General features: G+C 44.9%; 1 protein-coding gene across 1 annotated transcript in view; it reads left to right on the top strand.

The window, feature by feature from the left end:
• Rai1 (Rat1 Interacting Protein 1) overlaps positions 1 to 11,692 on the top strand; it is an 81,383-nt gene extending 69,691 nt beyond the window's left edge. The window contains exon 6 of the mRNA XM_065427192.2: positions 4,085 to 11,692. Coding sequence (XP_065283264.1) covers positions 4,085 to 4,205 — 121 coding nt within the window. The 3' untranslated portion in view covers positions 4,206 to 11,692. The remainder of the gene's footprint in view (positions 1 to 4,084) is intronic.
• Positions 11,693 to 19,080: the final 7,388 nt, after the last annotated feature.

The following is a 19,080-nucleotide window of genomic DNA, read 5'->3' as shown; positions in this document are numbered from 1 at the left end:
GTCATGTTAGACTGGGCAATGTTTCAATGACGAAACAAGAGAGCGCAGAAACAATGTAGAAAAAACTGTACAGTATTCATTCACTGTTACAAATGCACATGCACTACGCTTTCTAATAGCACCGGGTTCCTGAAAAAATGCGACAACCAAAAAATAAATCGTAGAGGCATACTGTATAGCAAAAGACAAAAATAACTCTGTCAGCATGACGTCACTCAGCCTATCGAAACTAGAGATGTTATATCTGGATAAACAACTGCACCTACAAGTGCAACCGCGGCTGTGGGAGGCAAGTGCTGCCGGTGGGTACCTACCGGTGCTCGGACACCTCTACGCTTGGGAAGGCATGTTTGCCACCAACCCGAAGGCATCCCTACCTCAATAGGTGCATTTGGTGCACCACAGGGTTTCCCTAGCTCGCCATAGGAGCAGCCGAAACTTTTTTCTTTTTAAGCTTACGAAGGTTTCGATAGGAACTTAGTGCGCAGGCTCCTTTCCCAAGTCTATTACCCCTGCAGAAAGCCGAACGCTAGGTTGGGGTGCACTCTTGCCCATTTGGTTACCATTTGGTGCCCGGCAGCGCTGGGAATTGAGCCCACAACCTCCCGCAGCCGAGGCAGGCGCTCTACAGCTAGGCCGCAGCTACACCTACAGGTGCAGGTGTTTATCCAGAAATAACATATCTTGTTTTATTGGGTGAGTGATGCCATGCTGACACCTTATCATTGTCTTTCGCTGAAAGTATGCTTCTATAATTTCTTTCTTTCTTTTGGTCGTCGCATCTTTCAGGAACCTGTGCCCCCTGTGCGCATTCCTGTCACTACAAATATATATATATATTTTTTTGACGTGGCTATAAGTGCCTGGTGCTTCTTCTATTAAAGTGCAGTTGGCTGTCAGCACTAGACCTGTTGTCATTGTCATCGTTTTGTCCTCAGCCCATCATGCTTGTTCAATATACCTTCAAGATGAACCAAGATGGACCTTGCCAGAGTCAAGTTTTGCTAGCAAGGAAATTGTTTCGAAGGTGATGGTGTCAGCTGTGAGAATCTGCTGCTGCCACAGTAAATCACTTCCATGCGAGAGGAACTACCAAAGTTTGCTGATTTATTTTTGTGTGAACCCTAGGCAGTCAAAGTTAATCCAAAGCGCCTCCCCTGCAGTGTCTGGCCCCATGGCACAGCGTCGTGCTTAAGAACTGGACGAGTTTAATGTGCCTAAAAATAAATTGCTTTGCATCATCATCATCATTTATTGGACTCTTAAGGACCCTTTACAGGGTATTACATAAGGGGGGGGGGAGTCATAGATATACATAAGTCAAAGATGTTACATCAAGAATGAATTGAAATAACGTAGGTTAAGTAATGCAGCAAAACAAAATAGGAGTACAGGCAACTTCAAATGCAACAACACTTGGAATGAACAGAGAAATTGTTCAATTGTACTTTCCAAAATGTGAAAGCAACTGCTCTTTAAATTCTTCAGGATCATGCTCCCTGACAATTGCATCTGGGAGTGCATTCTGTTCCGGGATTGCTGTGGACAAAAATGATTTATTGAAGGCAGCAGTTGATCCATACAGGCGCTGTAAACTGAGTGAATTGAACAGGCGTCGTGACGAACGTGCTGGTGGTAGAAGTGATTCGCGCAGATGTTGAAAATGGTAGTACAACTTGTGGAATAAGCATAGACGTGCTCTCTTGCATCGATAAACTAATGTGGGTAAATTGAGCGATGACTTAATACTACTGATACTAGTTTTGTAGTCATATTTTGAAGATATGAATAGAGCAGCATGGTTCTGGACCGATTCTATTGCGTTGATTAGATATGTTTGATGTGGACACCAAATCGTGGATGCGTATTCAAGTTTTGTTAGAACAAAAGTTTCGTATGCCAGTTTACGGACGGAAGTAAGTGACAACGATAACATTCTCCTGATGAAGCCTAGTGTTTTAGAGCTGTCGGCGATCAGTTTCGTGATGTGTTCCGACCAATTAAGATTGCTAGCGATTAGGATACCGAGGTAGCGATACGTTTGTACTTGCGAGATGTTGACTGTGCGTAATGAGTACTCATGGGTGATGTTTGTGTGCTTGCGGCAAACTTGAATCAATTTGCATTTAGAAATGTTAAGGTGCATCAACCATTTGGTACACCAGTTATCTATTAAATCCAGGTCGTTCTGAAGAAGGGCCTGGTCAGACTCAGTAGAAATTCCACGATAAAGGACACAGTCGTCCGCGAAAAGGCGTATGGATGATGAAATACCACAAGCGACGTCATTAATGTAGATGAGAAAGAAAAGGGGACCAAGGACTGATCCTTGTGGAACTCCAGAAAATACCTTGCTTGAGGCTGAAGAACATCCACCTATAACAGTGTACTGAAGGCGGTCGGTGAGGAAGCATTTAATCCAGGCTAGAATTTGCGGGTGTAGGCTGAGAGAAGAGAGTTTGCAGATTAGTCGTCGATGGGGAACATGATCGAATGCCTTTGAGAAGTCTAAGAATATTGCATCAGGTTGAAATAATGAATCTAGGTTTAAATGAAGCTTGGTGATAAATTCAAAAAGTTGCGTTTCGCAAGAAAGACCAGACCTGAAGCCGTGTTGATTTGCGAAAAAGAACCCGTTGTTATCAAGGTGTAGGGCGACGTGGGAATAAATTATATGTTCGATTAGTTTGCATGCAATGCATGTTAAAGAGATTGGACGATAATTTGAAGGATCAGACCAGTTACCACTTTTGAGTACTGGAACTACTTTGCTGACCTTCCAGTCATCTGGAAGCGCGCCTTCATTGAGGGATTGGGTAAAGATTATTTGTAGTAAACGACTTGATGGGACTACGGTTGCTTTGAGAACTTTAGCAGATATGTTATCGGGGCCGGGACTGCTTGATCATTTCAACTTTTCGATCAGCTCTGCGATGCCTTCCGCCGTAACTGTAATGGGCAGCATCTGGGAAAATTTGGGATCAGAAAAGTTCGGAATGTTATGATGCGGTTCATGAGTGAATATCGAAGAAAATTAATAGTTCATAACATAAGGACGTTCGTCAGGCGACATGCGAACCATCCGGGTTAGAAAGCGATATGTTGTGTGATTGATAGCTCGAAGGGGAAATCAGATTCCAGAATTTTTGTGGATTTTTGCTCATTATGTTCAGTAGATCCTGATGAAAGAATTTCTTTTTAGAGGTCTTCAAGAGGCTTGTATACTCCTTCAAACATGTGAAGTATTTTTCCCACCTGAGGGCTGAACTAGAACGCCTAGCTATGCGAAAAAGACGTTTTTTCTTCCGGGATAGCTTAGTTAGGGCACTACTGAACCAGGGTTTGCCAGCGTCGCCACGAATGCATATGACTGGAACACAGGCTTCAATTAGCGCCAAGAGTTTACGCTTCAATATTAACCAGTTTTGGTTGACAGTCCTGGAAGGAGCGAGCTGTTTAAATGTGTGATAAAGATTTGTGAGTTCAGCGTTCATAGTAGTGAAATCTGCTTTGTTATAATCACGGATAACTTTAATGGAAGGGTTACGGGGAGGCTTCGATACTGATAGGTTAAATAAAATTATATTGTGATCGCTGAGACCGTGAGCGCGAGACATTGAGTGGACCATTTCTGGGTGCGAAACAAAAACTAGATCAAGGGTGTTGTTGATCCTAGTTGGCATATTTACTGTCTGAGTAAGGTTATACATAAGTAAAAGATCGAGGAATCTTTTGGATTGGCCAGGAATAGCGCATAAAGTATCCCAGATTATATCAGGGTAATTGAAATCACCGCAGAGAATAACGTTGGCTCTAGCAAAGCAGTTGTGCAAACCGAGAAGTACAGTGTGTAGTTCTTCCACAAAGGAAATGTCACAGTAAGGCACACGATAGAAAGCGATGAGTATGTTAGTGCTTCCAGGGAGAGATATGTTCACGCAGAGAATTTCGTGATGGCATTCAATATCGAGTGCAGAGGAAGGTAGGTTGGGATGCACGAGAACTAGAACACCACCGCCTTTCCGTCCGACCCTGTCACCCCGTGATCCAAATGCATTTTTTTTTGTTGTTGTGGTTTGCACAGGGTGGTCTACCTCTTCCAGTACCTGCCCTCATCTCATGAGATTGTCTGCACGCATCTCGCCGATCCCGGGGAGTTTGCTGTACTGCCCGACTGGTACCTGCAGGCATTTGATGCCACATGATGTGCGACTGCACCTTTCACGTGCTTGTTATGACTGTGCTGACTGACGAGTTCCCGAACTGGGCATTACGATGTGTATGATGTCTTGTCGAAGTTCACGTCTCTACAGAGTGCTCGCTGGCCTTCCGAGAGGGTTGAACATGCTGGCTGTTCGAGGCAGATGTGGGTCGTGAGTGCGATGTTGCCAGCACTAGTTCTGAAATAGGCTGGCTGAGCTGGACACTGTCTGTAGAATCCAGACGATGTGACGAACAACAGAAAGCAGAAGACTGGGGGGCTTTAACGTACAGGACTTTGATACTGGAATGCAGGAATACATCCTGAATGTTACTGGAATAGGAGGGCCAGGCGTACATCAATTGTGCAGCTAAACTAGTGGCTGATTTCTGCTCAGATGTTGCACATGGGTGGAATTTTGCGGTGGATTCAGTTTGATAACATGATTACCTTTACTTGCCTGTTTCGTTCACAGTTAAGCTGAAGTGTCATTACAGCCTTGTCACGAAAACTGAGTTTACTGCAACAAAACAGTGGGCCCGCTGTCCTTGATTTTCTTCTCGACTATTTATGAGTTTGACTACCTTTGACAGGTTACCTTGAAAACTTGGCTACATCTGTCACTTTTATTTTCTATTCATTTTTCTGAGAGAATTTAACTGCACTAGTAAAGTTTCATTTGTTTTTGACTACATGAAATGCAGTGCTGCTCCATTTCAATGATGTCACAATTTGCAGCTTGTTTTATATCAGTTACTACATTCCAGTATTCATAAAGTTTACCCACAATAACCTAGAGGGAAAAGTGTTGCCCTTGTGTACGTGGGAGTGCTGGTAACTAAGGCCAGCTTCAGGTTTGGTATCTTCCTTTGAAAGCCAGGGCACCATGTCTGGCGACACTGGTCTCTGCTAGTACAGCATATAGTAAGATGTCATTTTTATTATAATGTTATACAAGAATTTATTATTAAAGCTAAACACTGAAGCCTGAATTGTACATTTAGTTGGAAATGCAGTATGGTTGGTGACTTACTATATTTTGAAAGTGTTCTTTAAATCTTATATACATTATCTGAGCAAACATAAATGAAACATGCTACAAAAAAAAGATGTGTTGTTTTGAAGATTTAATTCCGACAGGACTTCATTTGCACAGCCATTACCATGTTTCATGACAAGCTATACTCAAAGACGACCTGAGTGTTCAGCATACCCATGATGTTGCGGCTCCTTTTAACAAGCTCACATAGACAGTAGTGCCAGGTTTCCCTCTAGGTGGTATTGTGGGAAACCGCATGCCACTAGTGAATGGTGTATCTTCTGCTTTAGTGCTCGTCGTCTGCTACCATTGTCTGGCACTGGTTTTTGCCACATTCAGACAGGCCGGTTTGCAGCACACAGATTGTATGAGCATGCTCTCCGAGACAGGGCGGCCCACAAATGGCCCTGTATATTGTAGGCCATGGTGCAAGTGAATGGGTGCTTCCTTTCACGAGAAAAAGGCGCTGATCTCAAAAGGAAGGTGCTGTGTACCGTTGAAAACAGTGTTTTCTAGGTTGCCAGTGCGTACCACTGCTGAGGCACTTAACATTTTGTATCTGCAAATTCTTTTTTTTTTTTAGAAGTGTTGCGGTATTGTAAATTGTTGAGGCACAAGGCAGTGTGCATGTGAGAAGCAGCTCTTGCAAGAAGAACTGTATTTATCACTGTATTTAACAGTGCCTGCTTGACTGTGGGATTTTATTAAACACACTGGGAGTGAAAGGAAAAAAAGGATGAAAGAAAAGCCATAACTGAAATTGAAGTTTGCAATTACCTGTGGGCATAATTTCATTATTTACTAATTTATAACAGTGTCAAGCTTAGAAAAATATTTCAGCAGTTATTCCTATGTTTGGTCTCCATACAGTGGAAGTTGTAAAACGCCGTCTGAGGTGCCTCCTACTAAAATAATTTTTCAAATCGGTTCATTACTGGAGGAGATAAAAGAAATTAGCTTTCCTGTTACCAATGCTGCCTGGAGGCAACTGTCACTGCCAATGGAGACACTCTTCCCATTTTTCCCGGCTAGTATCCCACATGCAGTGTTCCTTCGCTGCCTTCTCCCATGCCGGAGCTGAGGGGCTGCATCATGCTCGGGCATCGAGCCTTCCCCCTGCTGCTTGTCTTTTCTTTTTCTTTTCCTTTTCTGGTGTGACGTGCATTTACAGTGGCTGCATTGCATCTCCCGCATTGGATGATTAGCCAAAATCACGTGTCATGGTGAGACGCAGCTACTAACAGTGCATTTTACGTCATGGTGCTTGTGACCTCGATTCTCGAGCTGGGAGTCCAGCGTCTTTGAGACAGAGGGTACACAGCGTTTGGTTTAAAACTTTAGCTGTTTTTGCGGCAGGCAGTGCTGTAATGCTTTGGAGATACAGTCGCCAGCATGTAATATATAGGCTGCGCTTGTCTGTTTAAAATGGCCAAAGCTGCTTAGGGGCCCTTTAAGGTGAGCTGCTTGTAATTTGGTGTCTCGCTGTATAAGTTAGAAAGGCTTCTACGTGCTGAAACTTGGAATTTGGAAGTTAAGATAGTGTGATACACACAGGACAGAACAAAGAGAACGAGACATCCGAGTGCCAACTTGCAGCTGACAACCTGACGAAAACCCTCTGTGGACTGTGGTGGTATGTGCAAGGCCAGCCACAGTCACTCCCATCGCCGCGAAGGTACACATGGGGATGAAGCACTGCATACAAAGCACAAAATGATGTAAACGAGCTAGGAAAAGTGGAAGGCAACCTCGAACATCAACAGTATGCAAAACACTGGGCACGTCGCGCATGCCTGAAGAGCTGTATCCGCAGCGTAAGGAATTATTCCTTTTTCTCTGAGTGAAAGAAATGGCACGCTGACACAAGTGTCCACCCCCAACCCACCGCTGCTTCAATGACCTTCCTTACTTAGCACGCTGAAGAATGACCGTCTCTTTGACTTATCAGGTCTTTTCTTTCTTTAGGTCATTTTATTCTTTGCATGCAATGTCTTTTCATCGTGTGCACTTTTGTGGTGTTAGGATTGGTTGTAGCTGTTCTTGGCGCATGTGCCACAGTCTAAGGGGGTGGAGTGTTTTCATCAGGTTGTCAGCTGAAAGTTAGCGCTGGTATTTCTCGTTGTATTCTTTGGGTCTTGCATGTATGGCTTTAGTTTAACTATTTAATGATGTACAGTACCAACGGGCTGAAATGTCTACACTTTTGAATTCCAATTCTGTCTACTTGAGGCTTTGCAGGAACTCGGCCCTCTTGCAAATTCTGTCCCTCACACTTTTATAGACAGTGGTCTCTGATGTGCGCGGTGTAAGCTACACTCTGTAGATGTGGGCACAGTCCTTGCCGGATGGGCTGGCCATGCTGCAGGAAGTGTTCGTTCTTCTAGGGGCTGTTTTCTGCAAGTGTTGTTTTGATGCGAAAGCATTAAATGGCTCACGAGGCAGACAGTCCAGCGTTGGTGGTGTGACCGCATCATGGTACAAAAAGGCTACGAACCCTCCACCTTTGGTGGGAGTCGAAGCCACGACCTCCTTGCGTTGTGGCATAATGTCTAAGCACCGCATGGTGGTCGCAAGCTTTCGCATTCATCCACGTAGGGATAATTAAGTGCGCCTTGAATTTTTTTGCGTGTGCAATGAATAAAATGTGACTTTTTTTCATCGTCAGGTACAGTTTCGTGCCAAGACACAGCATGAACTCTATTTTAAGAGCTAGCAAAAAGGACATGTAACGTATGAATACTCGTTGCCGGGCTAGTTGGTTCATCTTATTACGCAATGTTAAGAGGCAACCGAAGGCGGAAAAGAAGTTCAAGACAGGAAAGATGACAATTGCAAGTGACGCTCTAGTCCTGAACATTTTTTCCACGCTTGAATGCGTCTTAAGAGTGCGTATTAAAAAGCTATGCTTTTGGTGCACTATTCAAACCTAACCTGTGAATAATCATTAACACCCTGCCACTGACAAGGCAGTAACATGTACGCCGGTCCTGTGTGTGATAAGCGAGCGGACTGCCTGCCAGTTGCCATGTGGACAAGGATATTTCCTTTCATTCTACTGGTATGCTGCACTGCTTTTTCATTGAGTGATGCTGCGATCATCAGTCTGTTTAAGGGCAGTGCAGAGGGACATTATCTGGAAGTGCTTGCAACAGCATTCATTGCACTGGGTTCCACAGCTAAAGAGTACATCTTGCAACATGGTGGTGCGGGACAAGTCTGCTTGGGGCACTAAGAGAAAATACGAAGTCAGACTAGATTGAAAGATCAGGCTTTGTAATCTGTCTTTTGTAATGCGAAATATGAAAGCAATGTGAAATCAAGGTGTTGCCACCTCTTGTGGAGTGTGGTCATGCGACATCAGCACTGGCCAATTCAGAGAGTGTGGCATAGAGGGAGGTCACGTGAAGATTATGTCAACTCGTCCTTTTTGGCACTGGCAGTTGAAATTGAAGAGCAGCAGCAGGACCTTTGGCATCCATTCTTTACGAAACAGTGTCGTATTAGGGCTATTTCTTTTACCTACACTTGTACAGGCTTGTGCAGATGAGTGTCGTTCTGGGCAGAGGCTTGATGTCGTATGCTCACTTCACTTTGCTGACTGGACTATAGCCAATCACAGCAGACTGTGCATCGTCTTCTGTATTAGCAGACAAAAAAGTGCCTGGCATTCCACTTTGCCTGGCTTCGCACCCACCGGCTGCCTGTGCAGTGTGTTTCTACGAAGACCTTAACAATATTTAAAAATAGCCATTTTAACTAAAAGGCGGTCCCTTCGGGAATGTGCCGTCAGCGGTGGCGACCACGGGGTGATGGGTGGTAATTAGTATGTAATTAAAAAAAATTAATAATCAACTATCTAACTTCTAATTTCAGTGGGCTCATCGTAATTGGAAAATTGAAGCAAACTTTCCATACCAGCCATGTCAATGTTCTGATCTGGAAAAATGCGCTTACCCGTGGAACTGTAGCACGATGAATTTCGGTGATCAGAGCGTGCGAAACCAAAATTGGGAGGCTGCAGCGAATGTAAAGCCACACCCTTCGAGGCAACATTCTGCTTACGTCACCTTCGAGGGCGTGGCTTTGCGCTCGCCGCAGCCTTTCAGTTTTGGTTTCGTGTGCTCTGATCGCCCAAATTTATCGTGCCACAGTTCCACGGGTAAGCGCATTTTTCCAGATCAGAACATTGATATGGCTGGTATGAAAAGTTTGCTTCAATTTCCCAATTACGACGAGAATAAAGGAGTTTTGTTCATTAGTGACTAATTATCACATATCACCTGTCACTCTGTGTGTGGCACTGACAACGGCATTCTCTGAAGGAACCATTCTTTTATTTCAGAATGGCTATTTTGGAATATTACTTTGTCTTCATGGAAACACCCTGCATACATATGCCCTTGCCTGAGCAATAAAGGCCGACATACTAGTTTCCTTACACCAACAAATGTAGACAAACTGCAGCCAAATACATCGCAAATGCTCAGCGCACTAAGACGACCTCTCCATGCATATAATACAGCGTGTAGTCTGAAAGAGCTACGACTAAGATAGCTTTTTCTTCTTGGGAGATTAGATCACCTTTCTCTGTGACACATGGTCACTCCAGCATTTCGCTGCTGTCCCTACAGTGAACCTTCACTCTCGTCACCACATATGTACAGACAGCACTGAGAGTTGCAGACAAAATGGCACTTTGCGTTTGCTAAGCCAGCCTGTTTGTCTGTCGTCTGCTGCCTACACTCAATAAACCTAGGGTGTAGAAAGTGTAGTTTTCGTACTACACTTCTGTTATAAGAAATGGCATCGTGTAGGTGCACAGAGCAGCATTTCTACATCAATTAAGAAAAATGGTGACTTCCTACGGTAGCTACACTCATGTAGCTAGTGTTGGTAAAAAAAATAGCCCTATTGTGACGTGGAAAACAATCATAGACTTCTAGACAAATAATCGATCAATCTAGCTCACTTAATATTTACCAGCGCGAGGAGTTTGCAAAGATTAAGCACTACAACGAGAGAGTGTGATGCAGGAAGTGTATGACTCGTCGAAGCACACTGTGCTATTAAGTTAGTCTCTAGAAAATTTTTTGTAAAAATATTTAGCAACAACACAAGCCACTATGGTGCGGCTGTATTATTTGACCAGCCTCAAGTGCACAACTTCTGGCAGCTCTGGATTAGGTGGTGTGATGGCGCTACAAAATTTGCCTGCCTAAAATGGCAGTTGCCTGACGGAGATCACTGGTAGAGGGCTTCGTCCTGCAGTGGACGTGAAAAAGGCTGATGTCAATGATATGGCTAGGCAGGCACAATTCGCTGGTGTCAGCTTCACAAGGACGTACTAATTACTTGTTTATTTCCAATACATCAGACCCCAAGCAGTAGCATATTATTGTTTAAATTTAATCTGTTCAAACTGCTCAATGGTAGATAGGTATGTTCCGTAACAGTTCACATGCAAGCTTGATTGCACCTAAAGTAATGTATGACAAGAACACAGATGTGAATGGATGTAATCCAGTCACATTCGAAGCAACCTTGGTCATTAGTGACATCTGGCAGTGGGATCTGTCTATACACACAGCAGTGTGAAAATGAAGCATTGGCAATTTTTGACTTCGCATATATCATAAACATCTTCTCAAATCTCAGCTGAACTCCTCTGTTCTAAGAAGCCAGAAGGCTTGAAGTAACCATAAAGCATCTACAAATTTCTTTCAAAACATAATGGGCAAACAAGATTGTTAGGTTTGTTTTAATTAGCTGAAGTTTTGAACTGTGCTTGAATTACCCAGAGTTCACTGCATTAACATATTTTTTTTTTACCCTTTCTGGTCAGAATTTAGTGGTTGAAATAACAAATGTATAATCTGTGCACTTAAATAAGAAAAAAAACACAACTTCTTGAAATTTCAATTCAGTTTTTCATTTTATGTGACAGTGGTCTGTCTGAAATTCAGTATGCTGCAGGGGCCTTACGTTGCTTAAAAATTCTGTATTTAAATTAGAAGTGAGTGAAAAATTGACAAATTATTGAAATATTGTTTTCATACCATGCCAAGACATTTTACACGCCGTAGGTGGCAGGTTCCAAAGATGCAGAATCTTTTAGAAGAGCTCTGTGATCTATCACTTCATTTCCTTTGGGACTCCAATAAGTGTTTTTATCCCTTAAATACTATTCAAAAGAAATTCATATTCAGCAGCTTCAAGTAGGGAATTTTCGAATCGGGTACAATTCAACTGAACGTTTGCACACCCCTAGTTATTATAAAGGCTTAGAAATCACTGTAGCCAAAATATGGGTCGATGTGCTTAAATGCTACTTGCTCAAGCGAAAGCATAACCTGGACACTCAGCAGGTGAAGCTGCATGGTGACATAGTCTTGCTTTGCACAACTTTTGTACAATTTATCAGTTGACTGATTTAATTAAACACAAATGGTTCATTTACACTAATTTGGCATATTTGACCAAATTGTTTTCTGCTCTGTCCTCTTTTTTTTCCCCTTTAGCTTATGTCTTGTAGTTGGTGAAATTCTGCATTAGGCTTTTCTGTTTTTGTGACCATTGAAAATTGTGTCTACATTTGTTGCCCCTGCAGGAACGTCTTGATGGCACTGTAGCTAATTAATTAAGTTAATAATCTGAGCCTTTCAGAACTGCTTGAAATAATGCCCACCTGTCCAAATAATACAGGTGCAATCATTATATAGCTATTTTAGATAAATTTGGAAGACCAAGTTTGAGTGCATTGTAAGGCATGTTTGCTTTTGTGGACATTTTGGTGTGAGGCTTTGGCACATCTAGAATAAGGTTTTCTAATAATAGACGTGTACAAGATGTCTGCATTGACACTTGCTTTAGCGAATAAGTGCACACAGCAGTGAGTGCAACTCAAGCTTGAGTGGCAAGTCAGAAATTTTTGTTTTGTTTTAATCTGTGAAACGATGGCGACAGATGAAGCTTACGATGAACATTATTGTTCGCTGTGGTGTTCAGTGAGTACTCCAGAAGCTTTCTATACAATGAAAGTAACATTACGTAGTTGCTCACATTAATATGCACATAAATGGTGCAGAAAGACAGATATATTGCACCATTATATTATGCATCTCCACCAACTCTCCTAGTTTTCACTTGTGCACATGTGAAATTGAGATTTGAACTGTGTTGAGCTTTGTCTTGAGGACACTGGCCTTGAAGGAGGAGGCACACTGTGTATGTGTGACATCAGTGGATGACCCCTTCTGAAGACCGAACGGTTGTAAAATATTGATAATCTTGCAGAGCACTGTGCTCCCTTTTGTCAACTGCAACATGCTCATTTGGTAATAAACAGTTTTCCAGATGCCATGTCCTGTAGATGATCAACTCCTTCTAAAGGTTCAATAAAGTCTTTCAATAGACTTGACGACTGCATGTGCTACTGCTTGCTGCTGCGAAATCGTGTGGCAGTCCGGCATAGCTCTTGCGAAAAACTTTCTTAAGCATGCCTTTTGAACACGTTTTGTAGTCATTACAAGGCACTTGGCTTCAAGAGAAAGCCAAAGACAATGGGATGGAAAATGATAAACATAAAAGTGAGGTTGAATGGTGGCAATGTTGTATACAGACAAAGATGGTGGCACCTCTTGCCTGTCAGCATTGTTAGCCAGATTATGGGTTTTCTTTAAATGAGAAAAATTGGGCCAGCTGTGGCATTGGTCTTGCTTTCCTACAAACACTGTGGATCAGATGCTAACCTATACAAATAATGTATCGTTGAAATCAGGAAAAAATATTGTACATACAAGTAGTTGCGTAGGTTGCATAGTGCATAGAATATGAATCAGTCAACCGAGAACGCAACATGATTTGAGTCTGCGACACACTTCACAGAAATGCACTCTACAAGCCACAAAAAAACTGCAGAAAGGAGCAACGTTTGGCTTGTTGGTTTAATAAGGCACAGTAATTAGCATGAATAGTAATAAAGACTAGAAAGTTCTGAAGCTGCAGTTGCAGTGAAAAGAACTGTTGCCGGTTTTTTGCTCAGATCTGCAGGTTGGTGTATTCTCTCTATGTTTTGCTCTGTACTCTTTTAACTACACACTGGCTGCTTAGTTTCTTGTGTCTCCACAATGGTAACTACTTCACACTTTGCAAAAAAAAAAAAAAAATGAGGCACTCGAATTCTTGCTCAACAGGAAGCTTCAATCTTTGATAACCAAAATGGTTTCCATGCTGAAGACAAAGCAGACTGCGGCCTTGATAAGCATGCTTCAATAAATGAGAGCATTCAGTTCTTAATTAGAACGACTTGAAGGCTTGAAAGTATGCACTGATTGCTTCAAAGAAAGCCTTGACAATTAAAACTGAAGCCTTCACCAGCAATTTTGAACAAGCAGAGCAATATTACCAACTGAATCATGGAAATGAAAGGAATACTCGTGACAGAGGGCTGCGCTGAAATCCTTGAGGCAAGTAGGTGAAGTAATAATAGACTATCCTGTTAATGCTGATAGTATAGACAGTTCACTGCATTGCCACCAAATCGGGTAACAAGGGTACCATTGGTAGATACTGCAGACGCAACAAGAACAATTTTCTTGACAAAGCATGCCAAGCATGCCCGATACGTGGGCCAATCCCGAAGATAGTGCAACGCCAGGCCAACCCGCAGTGGAAGTGAAGCAGGCATTGAGCACTCCCTATACATGCGCCGATCCCAAAGATAGTGCGATGCCGGGCCGACCCTCGGCGGAGGTCACGGAGCAAGAAATATTTAGGAGTGGAAACTCCACTGTTTGCGGCGACCAGAAAAGGTCACAAGCCCGCAGAGCCGTTATCGTGCTGGCGGCCTTGAAAGAAATTAACGCCGTTGAGAGCGTGCCAGAGTTGGCCGGAGCCGCCTGCCCGGATGCTGCATTTTCTTTTTTTTTTTTCGCTGCAGCTTCTACGACGCGCCGCATGGCGCCGCCACTGTATACGGTCCCGTCGGCGCATACAACAATTGTGACTTTATTTGGTTGCCCGCGCTCGCTCGCGCTGACGAGAGTTTTACCTCCTAAATGTCTTACTCCGTGGCGGAGGTGAAGCAGGCGTTAAGCAATACTCATGTGTGGGCCGATCCCGAAGATAGTGAAATACCAGGCCAACCCACAGTGGAAGTGAAGCAGGCATTAAGCACTCCCTATACATGGATGGATGGATGAAATAACTTTAATGAAAGGTCCTGCGAGCTACGGGGCGGCGCAAGGTCCCATAGAGGGGGCTACTCCCACGTAGGGACCGGGAGTTTTAACTCCCTGGCCGCATTGTGGGCTCGCTGGACAGCCCAGAGCTGCTCCGCGTGGTCCGTGCTGCGTAATGCTTCTTGTAGCCTGGCGGAGTCTCGATCCTTGTTTGCGTGGGTCCGACTACACGGCCAGAGCAAGTGATGTACGTCTAGTGTGCTATGGCAATTTTCGCAATATGTTTTGTATAGGTCAGGCATGTAGTGATGTAGTCTGTTCTGCGTGGGGTACGTGTTTGTTTGAAGTATTCTGAACCTGAGGGCTTGAGGCCTGGTGAGCTTATTATGAGGTGTGCTGTATATTCTGTGGTCTAGATAGAAGTGCTTTGTGATCTCATTGTATGTGGAGGGAGGGTCCCGATTCTCACTGGGATGGTCACGACCAGAATAGGTGGCGTCACGGAGGGTTAGGTCTTGCGCGCTCCTGTGAGCCATTTCATTGAGATTGCGAGGGGCGTTCTCGATCTCTCCGAGGTGTGCCGGGAACCAGCAGATGGTGTGATGCTGCAGCGGTGCGGATCTATTGATTATTTGTAGTGCTTGGCTTTCAACTGCTCCTTTCTGAAAGGCTTTGACGGCCGAGCGTGAATCGCTGTAAACATGGGTGGTGGTCGGGTCTGTGAGCGCGAGTGCAATGGCGACCTGTTCTGCTATCTTGGACCTGTGGGTCTTGACTGTGAGAGCATTTGTGACTTGACCTTGCTCATTGATCGTGGTGGCAACGAAGGTCTTCCTGGTTGGGTACTGTGCCGCGTCTACGAAACAGGCTAGGATCTTCTTATCACGTATTTCGCGCTGGATGAATGATCCGCGTGCCAGCCTTCTGGGTTGATGGTGCGCGGGATTCATGTTCCACGGGAGTGGGTGAACCGTGTAGGAGTTGCGTGTGTCCGTCGGAACGCTTTGATATAGATTCTCCATTACTGTGGTGTCATGACCTACTTTGGCTAGGATTTCTCCACCCGGTTTGGTTCCAGAGAGTCTTGTCCATTGAGCCTGTTCTTGAGCTTCGGCGATTTCTTCAAGTGTATTGTGTACCCCCAGTTGCAGCAGGAGCTCTGTCTCAGTGTTCTTGGGGATTCCCAGTGCTAGTTTGACTAGCTTCCTCAGTTGTACATTGAGTTTGTCCTTCTCCGTTACCTTCCAGGTGTGCATGGCCGCCTCGTAGGTGAAGTGGCATAGTGCAAAAGCGTGTGTTAGCTTGAGGAGATTTTTCCTTAAGGCCATGTTGTCTGTTTTCTACGCGTCGTATGAGATTCAAGGCATTATTCGAGTTTGTCACGATCTTCTCCACTGTCGCGGCGTTTGAGCCGTTGCTCTCAATGGGCATCCCAAGGACTGTGATTTTGCTGACGTGTGGAATGGTTCCTCTGTCTTTTGTTCTGAGAGTAAGGGAGTGTGTGTCTGATTTCGTTCATTGGCTTGGGACCGCTTCTTGATGGCATGTAGACGAGGAGCTCCGACTTCGCAGGTGAACATCGCAGGCCGGTGGGAGCGAGGTATTCCTCGATCGCGTCGATCGCTTGCTGCAGAGTGCTTTCAATTGATCCCAGGCTACCTCTGGGGACCCATAGCGTTACGTCATCTGCATATATTGTGTATTTGATGTTCTCGATTTGATCCAGTTTCTTGCCTAGGCCGGCAAGCGCAAGGTTAAAAAGCGTCGGAGAGATGACAGAACCTTGCGAGGTGCCCTTGCCGCCGAGTTTGTATTTCTGGGACTTGATTTCCCCTAGACAGAGGGTGGCCGTTCTGTCGCTCAGGAACGATTTTGTATAAGCGTAGAGTCTCGTGCCGAGGTCGAGGTTGGAGATCATGTCGAGTATGTAGTCATGTGATAAATTATCAAATGCCTTTTCGAGGTCTAGCCCTAGGATTACTCTCGCGTCTCGTGTCTGCGTCAATGATCTCATGCTTGAGGAGCTTCATGGTGTCTTGGGTGGATAGCCCGGGTCTAAAGCTGAATATTGCTGTGGGGCAGATATCCTTTTCTTCGAGATGTTTCGAGAAACTGTTTAGGACCGCGTGCTCCTCTACCTTGCCGACGCAAGACGTCCGCGAGATAGGTCTGAGGTTATCGATGTTGGGCGCCTTGCCAGGCTTTGGGATGAGCACAATGAGGGCCGTTTTCCAGTCTGCGGGTAGTGCTCCGTTCCTCCAGATTTTGTTGATTTCCTCTGTGAGGGTTTCGATTGAGGTTTCGTCAAGGTTTCTAAGTGCCTTGTTAGTTGCGCCGTGCGGCCCCGGCGCTGACTTGCTGTTTAGGTTCTGAAGCGCCGTGCGTATCTCTTCGGTTGAGAAGTCACAACCTAGCTCTGGGTTGGCTTTGCCGCAATATGCTTCGGCGGTCGTGCCGCGCCAATCCCAAAGATAGTGCGATGCCGGGCCGACCCTCGGTGGATTACCCGCCATGGTTGCTCAGTGGCTATGGTGTTAGGCTGTTGAGCACGAGGTCGTGGGATCGAATCCGGGCCACGGCAGCCGTAATTCGATGGGGGCGAAATGCGAAAACACCCGAGTGCTTAGATTTAGGTGCACGTTAAAGAACACCAGGTCTTCGAAATTTCCGGAGTCCTCCACGACGGCGTGCCTCAATCAGAAAGTGGTTTTGGCACGTAAAGCCCCATAATTTAATTTCATTTTAACCCTCGGCAGAGGTGAAACAGGCATTAAGCAATACCCACACGTGGGCCAATCCCGAAGATAGTGCAATACCAGGCCGACCCGCAATGGAAGCGAAGCAGGCATTAAGCACTCCCTATACATGCGCTGATCCCAAAGATAGTGCGATGCCGGGCCGAACCTCGGTGAAGGTGAAACAGGCGTTAAGCAATACCCATACGTGGGCCGATCCCGAAGATAGTGCAATACCAGGCCGACCCATGGCAGAGGTGCAGTTCACTATTAAGGAGCCCACGTACACGACTTTGCTGGTCATCCTTCTTAACAGAGTGGAAGGGCACTGAGATTTCTTTTGATGTCTGCGTTTTCATCATGCTTTCATTCTTTGACACTATGGGTCAAGAGAATGTCATTCTAGAACTTATTCATTGTACAATGTGATAACAAAGACAGTTGATAGTTGGCACTTGTGTCTTCCTAATTTGAGTCTGTTTTCTGTGCTGCTACCGACGTCTTCAAAACCAAAACGCTGTTGAAAAGCTCTCATTCAGAAAATCTGGCCTTCAGTTCTTCCATGTATGTTTTGTGGTATGTTCAGATTACAACCCATTGCCGTCATGCTCATGTGTACGTGATGCTTTTGGGCTTTTACCCAGTTTTACATAAGTTAATTCGCATATATGTGAATTTGCTACCCGTGCTTTGCAGAGAGTCAATGGAAGACATGACGGTATACTGCACAGTGAAGTTTTGTGTGCACATTTGTGGCACCAAGCAGGTACAGTTAAACCTCGATATAACAAACTTCAATATAACAAAATTATTGATATAACGAAGTATTTAACTTTTCATAACCTCTTGTCCAAGAACGCCATGTATTTAGAACCTCAAAATAACAAAGTGCGTTTGTATGCGATTTCAATATAACGAGATTTCGCTTCTGCCTCAGAGGAACACCGAGACAATAAATGGAAACTTCGGTGGACGCAGATCATCAAATAATTGAATTACAAGCGGCTGCTTGCAAACTCGCCTCTCAAATCGCGCGCGGCGCAGCTGCCGAAGTGGAGTCGCGTCATGTTCCGTATGAAGTCCAAGTCCATTAAGATCCTATCGCGGCCTGTGTGCTATGTGCTTTAGGTGCGAGTGAAGGTGGGCGAGAATGAGACAAAAAAGGATGGTGGCTTCACGAGGGCCGCCTTCCCGCGTGAGCAAAGGGAAAGAAAGAGAGGGCGGGGAGCTCGCTCGTGGTAAAGCGATCAAGCGAGGGCGGAGGGGAAGGTAACTTGGCGCTTTGCGATTTCTGGCGCGTCTCGGCCGTGGCCGAGCGCGTACGCAGCCGCGCACGGTAATCTGCCGCGTGTGCAAAGAGTGGGCGTGGCGAGGCGGCGTGGCATCGTGTTAGCTGTCTTGCCGCGCATTTAGTACTGGGAGTTCCGTAATATCGAGTTTCTTTGACTTGTTAGCAAAAGGGAGACGCAGGGTGTCTACCAACCGTGAAAACCGGGAATTCTTAGTGGTTTTGGATAGTCTGGAAATACTCAAGGAAAACTCGGGGAATTCTGATTCTGTCTGCGAATATTACCTATAATTTTTTTAAAGGGTATACGAAAGCTGTGGTAATGCTAATGCGAGCAACTTAATAGAGGAATCGTAACCAATCGTCTCTGATGCCGTCTCATCGGCTGGAGGAGTTGCCAGTGAACAGTCAACGAACGATTTTCCGGGTGCCCGATAATTCGGACGGCTTCACGTCACCACCACATACCCCATAGAGTCAATTTATCGGAACCTTTCGCAGTCCGATTTTCCGGACATTTTGCCGTGACCGCCGGTCTGAAACGGCATTAATCACAGCCACTACCGCCGCTATTTTGATTACCTCACCGCCTCGAACCGGCGCTATTGCACACAGATCCGCTGGCAGCCGTAGCCACC

This window comes from Dermacentor albipictus, chromosome 5 (assembly GCF_038994185.2).
Source record: "Dermacentor albipictus isolate Rhodes 1998 colony chromosome 5, USDA_Dalb.pri_finalv2, whole genome shotgun sequence".
NCBI lineage: Eukaryota > Metazoa > Arthropoda > Arachnida > Ixodida > Ixodidae > Dermacentor > Dermacentor albipictus.
Note: the sequence above shows the minus strand (reverse complement) of the source record. Positions and strands in the feature narration are given on the sequence as shown.